This window comes from Mya arenaria, chromosome 2 (genome assembly GCF_026914265.1).
Source record: "Mya arenaria isolate MELC-2E11 chromosome 2, ASM2691426v1".
Classification (NCBI taxonomy): Eukaryota; Metazoa; Mollusca; class Bivalvia; order Myida; family Myidae; genus Mya; species Mya arenaria.
This window is the reverse complement of record NC_069123.1, coordinates 43,771,144-43,790,056: the sequence shown is the minus strand read 5'-3', so window position 1 is coordinate 43,790,056 and position 18,913 is coordinate 43,771,144. Positions and strand designations below refer to the sequence as shown.

Here is an 18,913-nt window from a genome sequence, read left to right as displayed (position 1 = left end):
TGCCCAATATATGTCTTAAGTTATCTCCCATTAACCTGATATGTTTTAGAAATGGGTTCCGGTCTGGGCCTAATTTCGGAAATAAGTGAAGGGATTGAAACGAAACTCGACATATAGATTGCAGTAAGAGTCGAGAAGAAGTGCAGTACCTTAGAGTCATATGTACTTTGCAGATTTATTTGGTTGTCCTCCATTAACCCGATATTTATTGAAAATGGGTGCTTGTCCACGCAATATCTAGAAATGTTCAAGAGATGTTAAAAGCGATGGATAGTCCTGACCGTCCACTATCCATTAAAAAGCAGTAAGATGCAGTTACTACACATATTGGTTGTAGCTTGATTATTTTTCATAGTTGTTCTCTTGAAAGAAAACACAAGCTTTTAATGGTTTATTTCATCGGTAAATAAGATACTTTACTGATTTGTATGAAACATATATAGATAATGTAAACATGAATTGCTTTAAAACATAAAAAATATAACTCGCCTTATATACACAACATAAGCTTAAACAAACTTTCAAAGAAATCTGAATACTCGATGCTACTAATAAATCTGTATATGTGAAGAATTTGAACATGATGGCAGTGAAAAAAAGGATTTTAGTTCCTTTTGAGATATCATGTGTGAACTCATTGCGACATTACGTGTACTGTAAGTGAATAATTCTCATTCAGAGCAGTATATTGTATTAACTCTTAATAATTTATAATTGTACAAGTACATAATTGATATAGTTTTTTGGAAATCCCACACAGCCCAGATCACATTCAACATAATATGCCAAACAAAACCCTTTTAATCACTAATCCTGGGAACCGAAATGAGCATGATATTTTGTAAATAAATAATTGCACGTGCACATGGTGCTATATTCCAGTCCATTCCACTTCAAAACTTTGTATGACTCCTGTTGCTACGCACGCCAAATAATGGCGACTGGTCAACTGTTATCCACATGTAATGAGCTATGACATCATTACTCCTCGATTCATTATATAAAGCACCTCACTTCGTGACGTCTGCGAGAACGGCGTCAAAGTGCCCCATAAAGATGTCCACATGACGCGGCAGGAAGGTGAGAGCCGGCCGGAAACGCAGAGTTGTGGTGCCGCATACGCCTGTGTTCATCCCTGTAGAACATAGAAATAAGGCAAATATACCAACACGCATGGACACTTTTTAGGTACAAGAAGTCCCATAGCGCTTTTCAATGTTTAGCTCTCTTAGCAAAAGGCGCGGGTGCGATTGTCCGTGCGTCTGTAAATAAGTACTTGTGATCGCAAGTTAGACTTCAGTTTAGAATTGTTTCTAAATCGAATTTAAACAGTAGCTAGATATCCATGAGAGCCCGGTTGTTTTCGTATATCAGCCAGATCCCTCCATGCATGCATAGAATATGGCCCTTGACTTTTTTTGGAAATTACTATTGTAAATTACAGCCTAAGAGAGACAACCTGTTTCCATAGAGTGCAAGTTACTGTTTGTTTACTCTCCCTTGCATTGTTTATAGCCTGATTGCTATAATTGAGCTGAAAACAATAGTCTCCATTTATTACTCGATGTTTGCTAAACTTATACATTAGTTCGATATTGACTTAACTTACGGTTCCTTTCGAAAACTAGCCAGACCCGCCCATGCGTGACTTGATTATGGCCCTTGAAATTGTCTACAGATGCTATAATACAGCTTTTGAATACAAAAAAGCCTCTATATTTTTATCTGATTTTCACCAAACAGTAGTTGAATATTGATAAGACCTCGGTTCCGTCTGAAAACCAGGAAGATCCGCCAAGGCATGACTGGATTATGGCCCTTGAAATTGGCAACATTTCTGTAATCAATTGAGCCTCCATAATCACATAGCATGTTATATGATACAATACTGTATTGGTGGCCTCTATTAGCTATCATGGAATGTTCATAGTGAACTATCAGTATAGTATATGAGTATGTTGCCTGTTACCCACACCTACATGTTCTGGATAAAAATAACCAAACAAGCCATGCAACTAGAGCATCCTAGAGGTCCTCGTGGGCCTCTTTTTTAGTCAAACAGACTTCTTTGCAAGAACAGTAAGTGTCTAAAATATTAAACGTTATGCTTATGACAGGTCTGCTTGCAACAACTTTAATATTAAAGAAAGGGAACATTTGCGCTACCTCTCTGCCGGAGTTTGTTGACAGTGTTGTCCCTTGTTTCGGTGTCACAGAAGTCCACAGAACAGAATGTCCCAAGGCCCCTAGCCTTGTGAAGAATACTTGGGTAGCGCGCCTGAAAGTATATGACAGAACTTTGGTAGTTGAAGATGACTTTGTTACACAAACAACTGCCTTCACCATAAACTCGACATCAAGGTTCAAGATACAACATAACAAAACTATCCAGAGGTCAGGGCCTTGTGATGCATAGTTTTAGCATGGTCAGCAGGATATGGCCACTGACCTTGACCTTGCAGAAGGTTATTACGTAGCATCAAATGGACAACATCCATGAATTCTAGCTGATCATTGTACTATTAATCATAAAGCATCGCCAAATCTCTAAAAATCTGAAGATTAAAGTTAGTACCTACACTTTCTTGAACTTTGACAATTCCTCGCCAATAGCATACACGTACTTATGCGGCATCATATCCTCTAAATGCTTTACAATCATAGCAATGCTTGCCATTCGTATGGTAAATATTCAAGATCGGGCGCCTTACCTGCATATTTTTGAGCTCCGACAGCAGGTGCTCGCCCGTGACATTGACCTGGCCAATCAGGTTGGACCTTGTCATCTCCTTGACAACGGCTTCAAGAAGAATCACCTTGCTTGGATCTCCTACCCATGTGTTGAAGATTCGGTTGGACTTGAAACATTCAATTTTCAAATTCATGCAAACTTTAATTTGATTTTGCAACGCCTTTAATTGTACCTTAACACAGATCAATTTATGTTTTGGAATGAGCGTCCATTTAAAATTTAATAAATTAGGAGTGCAGTTACTTCTAATCACAAAAAAATCTATTTATGTGCGTTTATGTGGTAAATTATACCCTTATATCTTCACTAAATTTAGTTCTTTATCTGATAAAATCTTTTTCATAGTCCACCAAAATGGCGTTTGGGATCGAATTAAATGCATTTTGACAAGGAGACTTGAACCTACAACTCTCAACTACTGAACCTTTTTAACTCGATTTTCTCAAACAATACCTCTTGAGGCCTGAAGCTGTCTTTATTGTAGAATCCTCCTGTCAGCATCTTCTTGCTGAAGGTCACCACATCTGGCGAATCTGTAAGATTAAAATGCTCGTGTGCCCAGAACTTCCCCGTGACGCCACATCCGGTCTGAACCTCATCCATCAACAGGCCAATGCCTTTCTGATTAGGGACAAAAATCATGAACCAGTTAGGTATTTTTTTATTTTAAGTGTAAGCAAACAATAAACGTATGAACACATACTGGAACTCTTCAATGGTTGATTTAGAAATACGCCCACTTTCATTTTTTTGATAAATTATATTCTTGTTCGTTACGTACGGTTTAATTATTAGTTGTACTTTATGATGATATTATAACTTGCAATATAATTGCAGTGTCTGATATGAGAGGCCTGTCATAAAATATAACAATGTAAATGAACGAATTCATGACTTGACAACATTTCGAACAACTAACAAAAACTGGTGAACAACTCGTACCTTATTAGTGATATCTCTCAGACCCTGGAAGAAATTTGCGGACGCAAATTGGTCGCCACCCTCAGCCTGAATCGACTCCACGACAATGCCGGCTACAGCCATTCCGTTCTGGTCGCCCTGTATCGGATTGGATATCGTTAAACAAAAGTGTGACAAAACAACGAACTCGACGTGACTACAGTAGGGCTTCAGAAAATCGTAAGATTTAACAAGTTCCGGTCACTTCACTTAACTTACACTCTGTTTACACTTTCAAGTGGCAATATATTGATTGTTTTTATTTAATTAACTTTGTTTGTGAGTGTGTGTTTTTAATACTTGCTAAAGTTCATTTCTCACAAATATGTAGCCAAAATAACGAAACTATACACTAAGATAATTTCGATTTACAACTAAAACCACAAAGATCTTTCTTTACACGGCCCCTGGTCATAATATTGCATCAGTTGCGCAAAGGATGCAGGTTTCTTTCCCGGCTGTATTCATGGTTAACATACCTTCAAAATGAGATCTTCCACCATGGCGAGGCACCGTTCCTCCTCCTTCCGGTTTTCCTCCTTGAACTCGTCCAATGGGTAACGAAGATTAGGGAAATCTGCAATGGGCCAGTCCAGTGCGGGGAAGTCAACCTTCATTTGCCACTTGGAATGTGTTAGCGCAAGACAACCTGAAGGAGTAAGATTATCGTAGTGAATATTAATTTGTAATAGTATGGCACTTGTAACGGCTACCTTCTATTGGGCTCCTTTTGTTTTTTAACGTTTATTATACCAGCGCATATAAATAAGTGTAACCATCCTACCCATTGTCCGCCCGTGCAGCGCGTTGCTGAAAGATAGAACGGATAGGTTCGGAGACCCGGGCAGCTGGTTCCTCAGGGACGAATCCATTTCCTCCTGGGTGTAGGGGGCGCCACCACGTCTGACCCGCTACACACGAAAGGAAAAAATATGTATGTTAATCATGTTCATTTTTGCTTATGTTTTCCAGTTGTTTGCCTCGTCTGAATACGTAAATGAACTCTGCTCTGCTCTTTTTGACTTCATCTTCACTTAATTGTAGTCTACTCGGCTCCGCTTTTTCGTCACTCCATTCCCATCAAGTACACTTAACACTCAGCATCGCTTCACTCCCAATCAATTATTTTCCCTTCCATATACCAATCTCCTGTTCTGTTTAAATTCATCTCTATTCCACATTGGTCGCATTCTGTTATGAACCCTTTTAGCCTTCAATCCATTATATTCCATTTCCAATCATTTCCAATCACCACCCTCGACCTCCGGCTGAAACGCTAATAAAGTCCAACTTATTTAATTGACATGGTCAAATATGGAACGTTAAAGCTGCCGCATGTTTATATCGCTAGATATATATTATAAGTTGCGTGGTTAGTACGTGACCCAATATGGGATATACCGGGCAAAGGAAACCATATCGGGTGAGAGCGACGCTCGAACCCTAATATGGTTTCCTGCGGCCCGTATATCCCATATTGGATCAGGTACTAACCCCGTAACGTATATATCACGTCGACAACCTGTTTATATGTTTAAATATTTCATTTATTCATCGGAATCGGAAAATAGACGCCACATATTAGTTATAAAATAATAACATATCAGTTTAACAAAATGACAGTTATACATAATGATATTTAAATTATACAAAATGACATGTCAGTTAGACATAATGGTATGTCAGTTGGACATAATGGTATGTCAGTTGGACATAATGGTATGTCAGTTGGACATAATGGTATGTCCGTTATACCTAAAAACATGTCAGTTACTTAGATAAAATGGTATGTCAGTTAGACATAATGGTATGTCAGTTAGACATAATGGTATGTCAGTTGGACATACTAGTATGTCAGTTGGACATAATGGTATGTCCGTTATACCTAAAAACATGTCAGTTACTTAGATAAAATGGTATGTCAGTTAGACATAATGGTATGTCAGTTGGACATACTAGTATGTCAGTTGGACATAATGGTATGTCCGTTATACCTAAAAACATGTCAGTTACTTAGATAAAATGACATGTCAGTTAGACATAATGGTATGTCAGTTAGACATAATGGTATGTCAGTTGGACATACTAGTATGTCAGTTGGACATAATGGTATGTCCGTTATACCTAAAAACATGTCAGTTACTTAGATAAAATGACATGTCAGTTAGACATAATGGTATGTCAGTTAGACATAATGGTATGTCAGTTAGACATACTAGTATGTCAGTTGGACATAATGGTATGTCCGTTATACCTAAAAACATGTCAGTTACTAAGATAAAATGACATGTCAGTTAGACATAATGGTATGTCAGTTAGACATAATGGTATGTCAGTAAGACATACTAGTATGTCAGTTGGACATAATGGTATGTCCGTTATACCTAAAAACATGTCAGTTACTTAGATAAAATGACATGTCAGTTAGACATAATGGTATGTCAGTTAGACATACTAGTATGTCAGTTGGACATAATGGTATGTCCGTTATACCTAAAAACATGTCAGTTACTTAGATAAAAAGACATGTCAGTTAGACATAATGGTATGTCAGTTAGACATTGTTTCATGTCAGTTGTACATAATAGCATGTCAGTTATACATAATAACATGTCAGTTATATATAATAACATGTCAGTAGACATAATTAAATGTCAGTTTCACATAACAACATGTCAGTTAGACACCATATCATGTCAGCTAGACATACTAGCATGTCAGTTTTACATAATAACATGCCAGTTAGACATACTAGTTACACTAAATAATCTACAATGTCCAGAGCATCTGCATTAATAAATGCATGTACATCTGACTAAAAACATAACACCTCTTTGAGGATGCGAGCCGGTTATAAATTAGTGCGTTACTCACCATGAACTTCATGAACATGGCCTTGAGTCCGTTCTCCACCGAACAGGAGCCGCACCCCATCGTAATCACCTGCTGATGGCCCGCGGGTGCCACCTGGATAAATCAATATGGATGCATATTTCCAGCATTTGCCTATTTCTCCTTTTACAGTTTTAAGGAAATCTAAAGACTCCCTAATATGAAACTTGGGAGCTGGTAATCAGCTCGAGGCGTTTTTTTTTATCTTTGACATTGCATAATGAATTATTTATTTTTTCGGATATTTAATTATTTATCACGATCATTATGCACAGTAACGCTCCTACTGTCATTATAACACTCACGGCAAGTAGTGTAGACCGGAGCCGCTGTGCCCAATCTCCGGGAGGGTACATTCCCAGGGCGGGTCTATTTACGAACGTCGACTGAAAGCGGACCGAAAACTCGGTCAATATAATGCAATATAGTGACCTAAGAAAACAAATTAATATATTTGTAATCAAGAGCACCGCGGAACGAACACCAACGATATATTCTCTGCTGCTGTTTGTTTTTTTTCCAGATTCAGGGGTGGGATTGGCTATACATGAGCGATTTGTCTCTAGCAACATCTGTTCCATAGGTTTCATAATTATGTTAATATGTTGAACGGATTTCAAGTTATGGCCACGGTTAAAACAAATCATGAAAACCATGCCGCCGACGCCGATGACATGAAGCCTTTCATGGAATAACAGACCAGCTAAAAGATACTTAACTTTGTTTAATCGTCTGTTTTCCGTTTGTGGTATTGACATTTTATCGATGTATGAAAATCTTTTAAGTTAACGTTCGAGGGATTTAAGACCTGAATAAAATAAAACTCTTTTTTGTTATATCTACTTACCCAGTTAACCGGGTTCTTAAGAACGTCCATCATGGCCGGATGGTTGTAACCTTGAAATAGGAAGGTCATACATCATTAAGATTTTGTTGATAACAATAACTTACAAACTAAAATATGACAAATGAAATAAAAAATAGATCATGGTCACACATGCATTTACATAGAAATGTGATGATCATGCATAAAACTAAACACAGTCATTTACATTGGTATGCGAGGTGTTTTACATAATCATTTAATAAGATGTATGCGCACTAGTCAAACTAAACCTTCTAACATGAAGGCCAAACGCTTGTATGTTTTCCTTTTGTTTCTAAGAGTTTAAGCAGGTATGCCAATGCCGTTGGCTTCATTACGACTGACTCCGCCGTGGCGCCATCGCGACTTTAAGTTTAAAGTGTGTTTATATGCCACAAGTGACATCCGAGATGTATTAACATATTCTTTAATGAAGGGTTGAAATGCATCAACATGTGTATACGTGACAGCTGTCATTTCAATACCTCAATTAAATATTGAGGAGGTTTGACGGTTGTGCCCCCCCTCCTTATGAATTCCTTGATCCGCCACTGGGATACAAATTTCCTGGTATTAAACCATTTCCTCACAACTAACATTTAAAGACGTGTTACAGACTAAGACATATTGTACTTTTTGTACTTTCGGTATGAATCGGAAAATGAAACCCTTAGATTATAAGGGTCAAGCAAACGTCCAAAATGATGTAATCATCAACATCATTAACAAACTTTTACGTTCTTAACGTTAATATAACGCTCACATAGCGGTAGTGAGGAAACTGGAGTGAAGAGGTCCACCATCGTGTAACCCTTATCAATGTCGATTGAGAAACAAACACGTCATTAACGTATCGTTCACCTAGCTGGAAAGAAGAGTTTGAGCATGTCATTGACGTTTATGAACATAAGTTTACGTTACTAACGTCAAGATTACCAAGCAGCCGAGGGAATATATGAATGAAGAGGCTCAACATTACCGTTAACGTAATTTACGTACGTGACGTGAAACAAATCAACCTCACTCTTACCTAGTGGGAGTGATGATATCTGCGTGAAGAGATCCAACATGACGTTACCGTCAACGTCAACCAAGTAGTTACCCCGGCTGGCCTCGTAGTCGCAGAAAAACTTGACCATTCCCACGTTCTGAAAAATTTTAATTTCAAATTTAGGTTTATTCACAAAGTGTGCATTAATTTGTTTTAAAAAAATCTCAAAACTCAGGGTTTCCTTGTTTTTCCTTTTTTCTTCATAATGAATACCTCATTTTATTCTAGTTTAATGATTTATTGGTACTATTATATTAACCTGGTTGTTTCTTTGCAATGCATTAATTTCTAAATTAAATGAAATGCAAAACTGTTATAACAAGCAAAAAAATGAGTTGCAAATGATCATGGACATACTCAATATACTATTGACACTTTCATTGGTGTCATTTGAATGAAAAAGCAGTGTATAACAGTACTGTTAATAAGACCAGATTGTAGAAGGTCATGGTGGGTAGCAGCAGGCAACTGAAAGGCCCCGCCTTACCTTAAAGCTGATTTGATAGTCGGGTATCGATCGAGTAGTTTGACTGGCAGGTTGCTTCATGTTTATTGCTTGAAACAAGATCTCTCACCCCCTGGACAATTAGGATAAAATTCAAGGGGGATGTTCCTTGAGTGGTGCCCTTTCAAAGTTGTTAAAATGAATTCAATTCAGAACTCTTGTTTGCAACCAAAAGGAAAAAAAATAAAACACTTCTTGACAAAAACGTAAGGCATTGAGCTAAAACGTTTGGTGTAAAACCAAGATTATTCATAAACCCTGTGGTCAAAATATAAACATTGTCCATGGAAGACCTAGACCTTTTATTTATTTAAGCTACATCAATGAAATTTGGACAATCTGTACAGTTATGAAAACAAATATGTATATGTCGTCCTCGGATGACCCTGACTGGGACCTTTTTGACCTATTTAATTTTTCAGAGCTATATCAATTAAGATCGTTTTTTGAAGCTTCCGCCATGAAATAAAGACCATTTATTCGAAAACAAAATTGTGCTTGGATAACGTTGATTGTGTCCTTTCGACATACTTTCCTATTTTTAAGCTACTTCAATGAAAAGTGTACCATTTGTACAGTTTCCAAAACAAAAAAGCAATGTTGTGCCTTGATGACCTAGAATGTGACTTTTTGACATAAATTTTATTTTTGTAGCTACCGCAATATAATTTAGACCATGTGTACAACTTTGAAAACAAATATCAATATTGTGCTTAGATAACCTTGATTATGACCTTTTGACCCTTTTTCCTATTCTAAGGTACTGCAACGAAAGTTAGACAATATGTAAGTTTTCAAAACAATTATCAATGTTGTCCTCGGATGTACTTTACTGTGACCTTTTGACCTTCTTTTATATTTGGACAAAATGTACAGTTTTTAAAATAATTATAGATATTGTGTTTGGATGACCACGATTGTGACCTTTTCACTTACGTATTTTTTTGAATCTACTGCAATGAAATTTTGACCATGTTTGGGAAACAATGTATCGTTGTTGTTCTCGGATTACCGTAACTAATGCCTTTTTTCTTAATCTTGTGTACAACATTGAACTTTGGACCATGTGTACGGTTTTGAAAACATCTGTAAATGTTGTGCTTCGGTTATCTTGATTGTGTCCTTTTGGCGTATTTGTTATGCAACTGGAATGAAATTTGGACCATGATGCAGTTCTGAAAACAAATATTAAAATTGACATAGCCAGGTGACCTTTATATCAGCTTTCTTATTTTTAAAGCTACAACAATAAAAGGTGTATGGTTTGAAAATAAATATCAAGCTTAGATATTTGGTTTGAAGCATTGTCTAATTGTCATCACCTAAGAGTGTTCAAATTATGCCCTAGGTTCAAGATTGGGTCCCGATGATCACCTGCGTTAATAAGAGAAATAACCTATTTCTAAACTTGCAGCAGACCGAAAGATGGCACCGTCCATCAGCACTTTTAGTGCTTTGATTATCAATGTGGCTTGGTCATGCAACATGTATAATTTACCCTGTACAACGCGTTTAAATTTATCGATATTTCAAACAAATATTAATCAGTCGCAAGTGATGTAAAAATGTAATTTTTTACGTTCAGTAACATGTTTGTGAAATGGTATTTACTAACAATTTAAAGCGCCCAAAACATGTGTGATACGTGTCAATCGTAAAAAGCAACAAAATTTACGCCGAATAACAATATTTAGCCACTAATTGAAACCGAGACTCACTAACCTGAATTTGATCAAGGTCCTGCAACATCTGTTTAGACCTTGGCCCGGGGATATCCGTGACGACCCGGGGACCCTCGGGTTCAAACGTCTCCCGATGTTGGGTCTGCTGCACGGACGCCATCGCCGACATAGGACGACATTCTGTGAATCGAGACAAGTTAGAACTGGAGACGAGATACCGAAAATTCGGAACATGTTAGAGAATACATCGAAGTAAATGCTGACGACAACGATATGACGTTCTACTTGACCAATTACGTCACATGTGATAACGACAGGGATATAGCACACTCCTTGAGGTTAAACTTCACCTAGCGACGGAGATAATTATGATGTTCAATGCGCGTGATACGTTGCCTAGCGACATACATTTGTCGTTGTCATTGACGTGAAACGTTACATAGCAACAGAAATATATATCGTTCTAATTACTGTAACATAGAAAAGAGATTTGACGTTCTGATGACCGTTACATTGCAACATCGACACAACGTTAAATAAACATAACAGTTCACATAGCGACACTAATAATTATGGCGTTCGACTTTATAACACGTATTTTAGCGTATCTAGATATGACCCTCGAATGAACGTCGCCTAACTGCGGAGATACGTGACGTTTGAAATAAGACTAGATATATTACTTATATAACACACTCATAACGTTTTTAGTTAAAAAAACAAAAGAGAAAAGAAACTGGCGATCTTTTACATGACGCTCGGTGCTTTGACATCATTTGAAAAACAACAACAACAAAAAAACAGTTAACGGGATTGTTTTTGTCGAAATCAAAAATCGCCCTCGTGCGTTCGTACTTCATGACAAAACAAACAAACTGAGATCATCATCATCACCATCATCATTATTCAGTATAAAATATTTTATAGAGTTACCAAATATATGGCATGGGCGATGTCAAATAGTATTTGTAATTAGCTAACGTCACTCTCGTTCACCAGAGTTATGATGCTACCTCTGATGAATGGGAATGGGTAACGTCTGCTAATATAATTCTAGTATGCGGCGCAACTCACGCTTTCTCAGTAAAGAGGTGCACCTAATTTTTAAAACACTCAAAAGGTCACTTTCGTTCTATAAAGGTGATGTGTGCTTTAAATTCAAGTTTGATCATTATAAGTACTAAATCCAAAAGATTTTCAACATCATTGATGTGGTTTTCTCATAGTGGACTTTGTAACATTGTTATCTAATTGATATATTTTCCGTTAAAAAGGTTTGTTACTTTGTATGCACGTTTATATTTAATATAATAACTGTATATACTTTTTACCAAGGTATATTCAGTTAATTTAGATAAGTTAAGCAAATTCATAAAATAAGTATAAATGGTTACATAAAAATGTAAGTTATATAATTCTTTCGAAACATTTGCGACATATAAGAGCACATTTTGTGTTTAAAAATGTGAACAATGTGAAATTAGTTCTACAATAATCAAATATCTGCATTGTTGTCGGTTTTATTATTAAGTGCAAATGTATTCATTAAATGACAATATCATTTAATCATTCAAAAAACATTGGTACGATTTTACTGAATTACGTGTTTTTTTTAATTGAGATTATACATTTATAAATGTGTCATAATGTAACAAACCTTTCAAGATGGAAATATATTCATCAATTAAATATTTTGTGTAAGATACTACAAAGGGAGGTAAAGGAAATAACGCACTATGTTGTTTTGTTAAACTCTTTAAACATTTTAAACATATTAACTGAGATTGAACTCATTTTGAGAAAAAAAGTGTATGGGTATGTATCTGTAACGATTTCAAACATTAAAAATTAAAACAGTTTTTGTTAGTCTTTGTCTTTTGAATCCTTTTTGTTACTTTGAAGACCCCATTTTAACGAGAACTAAAAGTAAGATACCACTTAGAGAAAACTGCCAGTATTAAGCAATACAGATCTCTAATAGACATCAAAACTATGGCATTAAACTCTAATAAAAGGTTCGTTACTAAAAACGATAGTCAAACCGTCCCTATACAATCTTCATTAACAAGCTCAAACAATGCTGCGTTTTGTCTCATACATGATTTTGATCGTATTTTGAACATCATCTGTAATTTGGAACATCCTTTTTGATTTTCCTGTGGGTGTGGGCTCATCGATTTGTGTAAGAATGTCACCACAGCTAATCCATATTTTGTCCTCAGGAGTAGGCCATTGATAGTGAGATTTGCTGTGCTTCATGAATGTTATCTCTGCTTCATTCTCGTCATCGCAGGACACAATTTTCCCGATATACCATTTTTTTAAGTAGACTGCAGCCACAAAATCACCAACAATGTACTTTCCAGACTTGCAATTGTCAGCATCTATGTTTGTTTCAATGTCCATGTTTGTTTCATGTCCAATGTCAGACTTTTCCGCATTTACCATTTCAATTTCCGAAATGCCAGTCTTTTTTACAGATCCTTCAACCCAGTGTCCCACACAAAATGTGCCATCTATGCAATTTGCACAATAGCAGCTGACATCAGCGGTTAACATTCCCCTGTTTTGGATTCCAACAACGGCATGGATTTTCATAGTTCCTTTGATGGGCTTAAGTGTGGTTTGAGATAAGGCCTGTGCTTTTTTCTCACACTCTTCCGTTGCCACAAACAAAAACTTGACCTTTTTCATGGTACATACATTTGATTGTGTCCATGCAAAAAAATCCTTTGCATCTTGTATGACTACTTTACCGCTACGAACGGCTTCATCCGCCATTCGTTTTGTGACACCACCCAGCCCATCGCATGGGCCCTTGCCATGTCCAGACTCAAAATAATTCCATGTTGCCAGCATACCATACAGCTGTTCGTGGTTTGCAACTGTGCTGAATATTGTCTTGTTCCGGTACTGACTGGTCGGACTATCTGTCCAGTAGTGAACTCTTCGGACTCCGGGAATTATTTTTTTCACCTCGGGCATAAAACTATCCAGAAAGGTAAGGACGGTTGCCGAATTGTGGCCCATTTCGTCAGACACAAAGACAAAACTGCTGTGTTGTAAGGTGTCTTTTTCCATGTAATACAACACTGTAGGATGTAGGGTTACTCCAGTCTGTGTCCAGTAAGCTGACTGGATTTCTTCTACCGTTTTGCAGCTGTAATTTTCGGCAAAGTCCATGTGTACTATAACTTCGTCGCTCTTCAGGTTTTTCTTTAGCGCATTTATCTCTGAGTATTGTCTCTTTACTCGACCAATGTGACCTCGGAACTCTTCTATCTGGTTGTTCAAATAACCAATGAACTCATTTTTAGTAAGTTCTTGTTCAACTATTTTCATAACCATTTTCTTTCTCCCCTTCTCTTCAACTGCAACACGTTTCCATTGTCCAAACTTAACTTTTTCCGGTAGGCCATTGTTGATCATTTCATCGGATTTCTCCTCTAGAAACTTCTCCGGATTCAGCGATACATTGATACCACAGTTCTTTATGGCTCGTGCACACAGGGCCATATTTTGATGTTTTGTACATAAACAACAACTTCTTGAAATGAACGATGTTAACCTTATATAATGGGGTCTTATCCTACAAAAAGATGCCAATGACAACTTTATATGTGGGTTCTCACTTAAAAATTTCTGATGAAGATTTTTAAGGTAGTCGGTCAATGTCCTTGTCTGGTGAACGATGCCTTTAGTTTTAAGCTTGTCTGCTTTACCTGGGTTTGCTCGAGAATTGTCATCTCTAGTTAAAAATTCCATGACCTTTGATCTATACTTTTCTATTTCTCTGCTTCTCTTTACTTTGCCCTCTTTATACCTACTCAACCGGTTTCTACCTAGCCCTGTTGCTTTGTTGATTGTATGTTTAAGACCATACTTGCTGAGAATTTTCCCTCCGATCAAACTGCGCATTGCCCCAATCTGTGTTGGCTTCATGCCCATCCTTCGCTTCTTGATTTGGTTTTGAATAACGTATCCAAGTATTAACTGTTTCTTAACTTTTGCTTGCTGCTTGCGTGTCAGTCCAGCATCTTTAAGTAATCGTTTTGTTTTGCTCTTTGGTGTCATTTCAGGAGCCTGATATGAGCATTCCGGTGTCTCTGTATCTTGGCTTGTATTAAATGACGTCTGATGTGATTCTCCTGTAGCTGCTCTATTTTCTGTTGTTATTTCTTGGATTTCTTCTGTTTGTATTTGTGTCATCACTAATTCACTACCTTTTGTTTTTAACACCTGTTCTGCTGCAGACTTTGCTGATGGGGAAACATTGCCATTTTTAATTCCCTGGTTGCTGGTTTTCTTCTTTAATCTTTGGATGCTGCGCATATTCCGTTTGTATTTCATTTGTAGCGATTCAAACTTTCCTTTCAAGTTTCGAAGTTCATTTGATTTCTTTGCCAGTGCCCTGCTTATTCTCTTTCTGGGTCCATTTTGTCTGTTCGGAAATGGCATGTTTACAACCAGCGGACTTGGGGCATCTATGGAACTTGCAGTTTCATATCCACTTGTTTCCATATTTTCAACAGGTACATTCTGTATATTTTCTACTTGTCCTTCTCTTTGCTTCTTTTGTCTGTGGCGATAAAGGTAGATTTGATTCTTTTCGTTGCGTTTAGCTTTCTCTTTTCGAGATAGTTCTGCAGTAGGAACATAATTTTTTTCTTTTCTGCGTCTTGCTTTTGCAAGATACTCTTCGTACTTTGCCTCGTCTTGTTTCAATCTCTGCCTATATTCTCGTTGTATTTCGGCTCTTGACTTTACCATTTTTCTGAAATAGAGAAAATAATGTCGGGCTAGTAATGGTATTTGAATTAGTAAATTGAAAGTGTTTTGTTGTATTTTTGCCAAATTTGTGAAAGGTTCGTTACCATTCAAAGGGCAAATATATCATCTGACTATGTAAAGATATATGTGCTTGCCCCCTTAAATATGTTACATACTGAGCATGCTGACACATGTTCGTTGAAACATTTTATAATTTAAGGTGTGGTTATAATATAATGGTTTGAAAAAAAAGATAATGCGACCCTTTATACAGATATTTCAGTTATTTTTAGTTCAAATTTGACAGGTTTAAAGACTTACTGTTATTGTAAAGAATAAAAAGGCATACAATATGTTCAAATGATACAAACTAACACTAATCTCATCAAAAAACATGCCATGTTATACAATTTCGAAGAAAATTAGTTTTGAAGCCCCAAACATTGTGCTGACCAAATATTGAAAGGTTCGTTACCAGATGGTCACGAACCTTTTAGTATAGAGGCATGCCTTAAAATTGCAAATTACTCATTATTTCGCTAATTCCTTTCACTATGAGACATATTTGTGCAGTTTGTAACACATGTTTTCATAAATAAACGAAAAGTGGTGAACATAATAAAGCATACAAAGTAAACAACATGACATGTGTTTAAACGGTGCCGACTTCAGTAATACATTACACAAACCAAAGAGGTTATGTATAGAAATGTGATTCTTTTTTTAAAAAAAGTATCCATTTATAGGCATTTAAGTAATTACGTATTTTGTATAAACTTGTAACATGCTATATGTTCGAAAAACATTTTAAATACTAATTTATATGAGTATGAGTAACCGTGAAAGGTTCGTTACTTTCGTCTACGAACCTTTCACAGTGTGTAAACATGAATCTGTTTAGATATATTTAATTTTTTTGAAAAGATGCCTTGTGTAGAGAAAAGCATAACATCTTGTTACATAAATCTTTTTTTAAAGTGGATAAATATTACAAGATAGTTGAAAAAATACTTACCAAATGATGATGTCCCAAACCGTTGATTTTCCAATAAATATGTTTGTCCTTTCGACCTTAAGAATCAATGTTTTTTTAAAGGTTTGTGCGTCATCAGTTAGGTATCGTCATTGAAATGTGATTTGACGTCATGCGCACGTGTATGCAGTAGTAAACAAGTACCTCAAATTATTTATCGATCGACAGTAACAAACCTTTCATTACGAACCTTTTTTGGGGGTTGTTTTCATTCAATCTTAAAACCAACTAGCTTCCAAAACTTTATTTTGATGGATGAATATTCTTATACAGTGGAAATGAATGTAACACAATCATGTATATGGTCGATATTGCTTTAGAATGTGGTGTATTTTGAGTAACGAACCTTTCTGGCTAAACTGTAGCTGTCCGGACTTCGTTTTTCAACATAGGTGTGAGTGAAAACGAACATCTTTAGAAAGGTAGGGTTGTTTTAATTACTAACACTATTGCATGGTGGGTATTTAGTAAAAGCTGTGATGACAATGTTCTCCAAATATGGGATAATAGCATTGTCAATAGGCATGTAACAAACCTTTCACAGAAATCGGCGACAAAGGATACGGATGGCGAAAAATGACAAGAGGAGGAATATGTAAATGAAAACTATATTAGCACCAACTAGATATACGACCGTCATGAGCTATCACTATTATTGATTGATGTTTGTAATTATTGGTTTATTAACAAACTTGCAGTTTGATTTTTGTCAAAGCGACAGTAACAAACCTTTCTAATTGGTCAGGTTTCCGTGCTGTGGAAAAACATACACAACCATCAAAAAAGTGTTTTATATTTAATTTAGTTTGTTGTTATACCAAGTAACTTGCCAACTATTAAAACTGTCACTTTAGTGAGTGTACATTCCAAAAAATACCGACGACAGCCTGAAATTCAAGCTGCACCTCTTTATTGAGAATGCGTGACTATGACGTTATTTTGATCCGTTTATGTCACTTCGCATTACTTGTTTTAATGATAAAGGTATGTAAATTAGTGTCACTTTTTCAATTTTTAAAACAACAATAAAATACATACGATCGCAAAAATGCACTTACATTTTTCAAGCTCAAATTGTGCAAGTAAAATTATGAAACTTATCATGAAAGCAAACAAATTAACTGTATACTTACGTAAGTGACAACTGGGCGCTTTCAGGCCGCGACTCCAAATCATCCGTGTTGTGCGAAGTCCGGACATCGCCATTTTCTAACTCGTTATTGTCAAATATCAAATTGGTAAACAATATTTAAAGAAGTAATTCGATTTATATTTCACTGATTTCTATTTCACTTCAGTAATGAAGCAATACGCATTAACGAGTTTTGTCAATAGCTGCAATATGATCCCACTATTTCTTGAAATGTCGTACTGATATACGTACCCTCTATTGTCAACTGAATTATAACTTAAAGACTGATATATGTCCGTCTTTTATACGTAGATATTAAAGTGTGCAAAAGCCGGGCATGCTTTTATTACATATGCAATTCTAAATTAAGAACCATCGTCAACAGCGTTGTGACTAACAGTTGCACTTTATTAACCACATACAGAGTAACTCTTGATGCCACTAAGGCCAAAGAAAAAAAGATTGGCATACGGTGGTTCCTGGTCGTATATAGAAAAAGGCGTCAACCATATCCCCCGCGCCCTCATCACCCGGACCGCCCATTTTGCCCCCGCCATCTTGAAAAATGTCAATAGTGTTAATTGATGATTATGGAGAAGTTGTAAGCACTAGGTATACAAAGAATAAGAAGTAGGGAAAGAAGGTCTCAACCTAATCCTACAAAAACAATACTCGCATTTTTTGCCTTTGCCTTATCGAAAAAATCAGTCAAGGTTCTGTACAAGAACGGAGGCCGCTTACGCTGGTTCAAACAGGCTATTCAGAAAATGGGTCAACATTGTTTACAAACCTTTTTATCCAGAAATAGATCAAGTTATTCAATACTGCAAACGGACCTACGTATATTCAATATATGATAAACAGAACGACCATGTCAAAGTTCGATAAACGTTTAACCGACTACATTAAATGGACGAGTATAATCAAATCAGTATATTCAACTATAATGGAAAATCTACAGTATATGTCTAATTCCATTTCAATCAGTGAAAATGTTTTGAAATCATTAATAAGGAAGAATTTTAGTCAGTCAATACGCTAAAAATAGATTTACTGATAAGCTCTTACCGCACGACTTGTCTGTCCACTATATTGCAATAAATTGATCATGGATTAAAGTTCTAACTGATTTTCGAACAAATGTGGTTATCAAGGCAAAATAATCATTATCATGAAACATTTTCGAGTGTTACAATGTATACTTTCAAAGACTAAATAATAAATAAATAAATATATATATAATATATATTTCAATAACTATATATATAATA

General features: G+C 36.3%; 1 protein-coding gene across 2 annotated transcripts; it reads right to left on the bottom strand.

Annotated features, from left to right (window-relative positions):
- Positions 1-378: 378 nt before the first annotated feature.
- LOC128219850 (4-aminobutyrate aminotransferase, mitochondrial-like) lies at positions 379-18,081 on the bottom strand. Of its 2 annotated transcripts, XM_052927973.1 has the most exons (13): positions 17,644-18,081; positions 10,748-10,887; positions 8,500-8,617; positions 7,452-7,501; positions 6,910-6,990; positions 6,587-6,679; positions 4,497-4,623; positions 4,192-4,361; positions 3,695-3,811; positions 3,206-3,373; positions 2,712-2,858; positions 2,167-2,278; positions 379-1,135 (listed from the first exon to the last, which is right to left on the bottom strand). In XM_052927973.1, exons 1-13 carry the CDS (start codon positions 17,714-17,716, stop codon positions 1,011-1,013), a joined length of 1,521 nt encoding a protein of 506 aa, XP_052783933.1. In that variant the 5' UTR covers positions 17,717-18,081; the 3' UTR covers positions 379-1,010. The 2 variants fall into 2 exon arrangements, with proteins under 2 accessions (XP_052783933.1, XP_052783943.1); XM_052927983.1 differs by lacking the exons at positions 8,500-8,617; positions 10,748-10,887; positions 17,644-18,081 and adding an exon at positions 8,233-8,482.
- Positions 18,082-18,913: the final 832 nt, after the last annotated feature.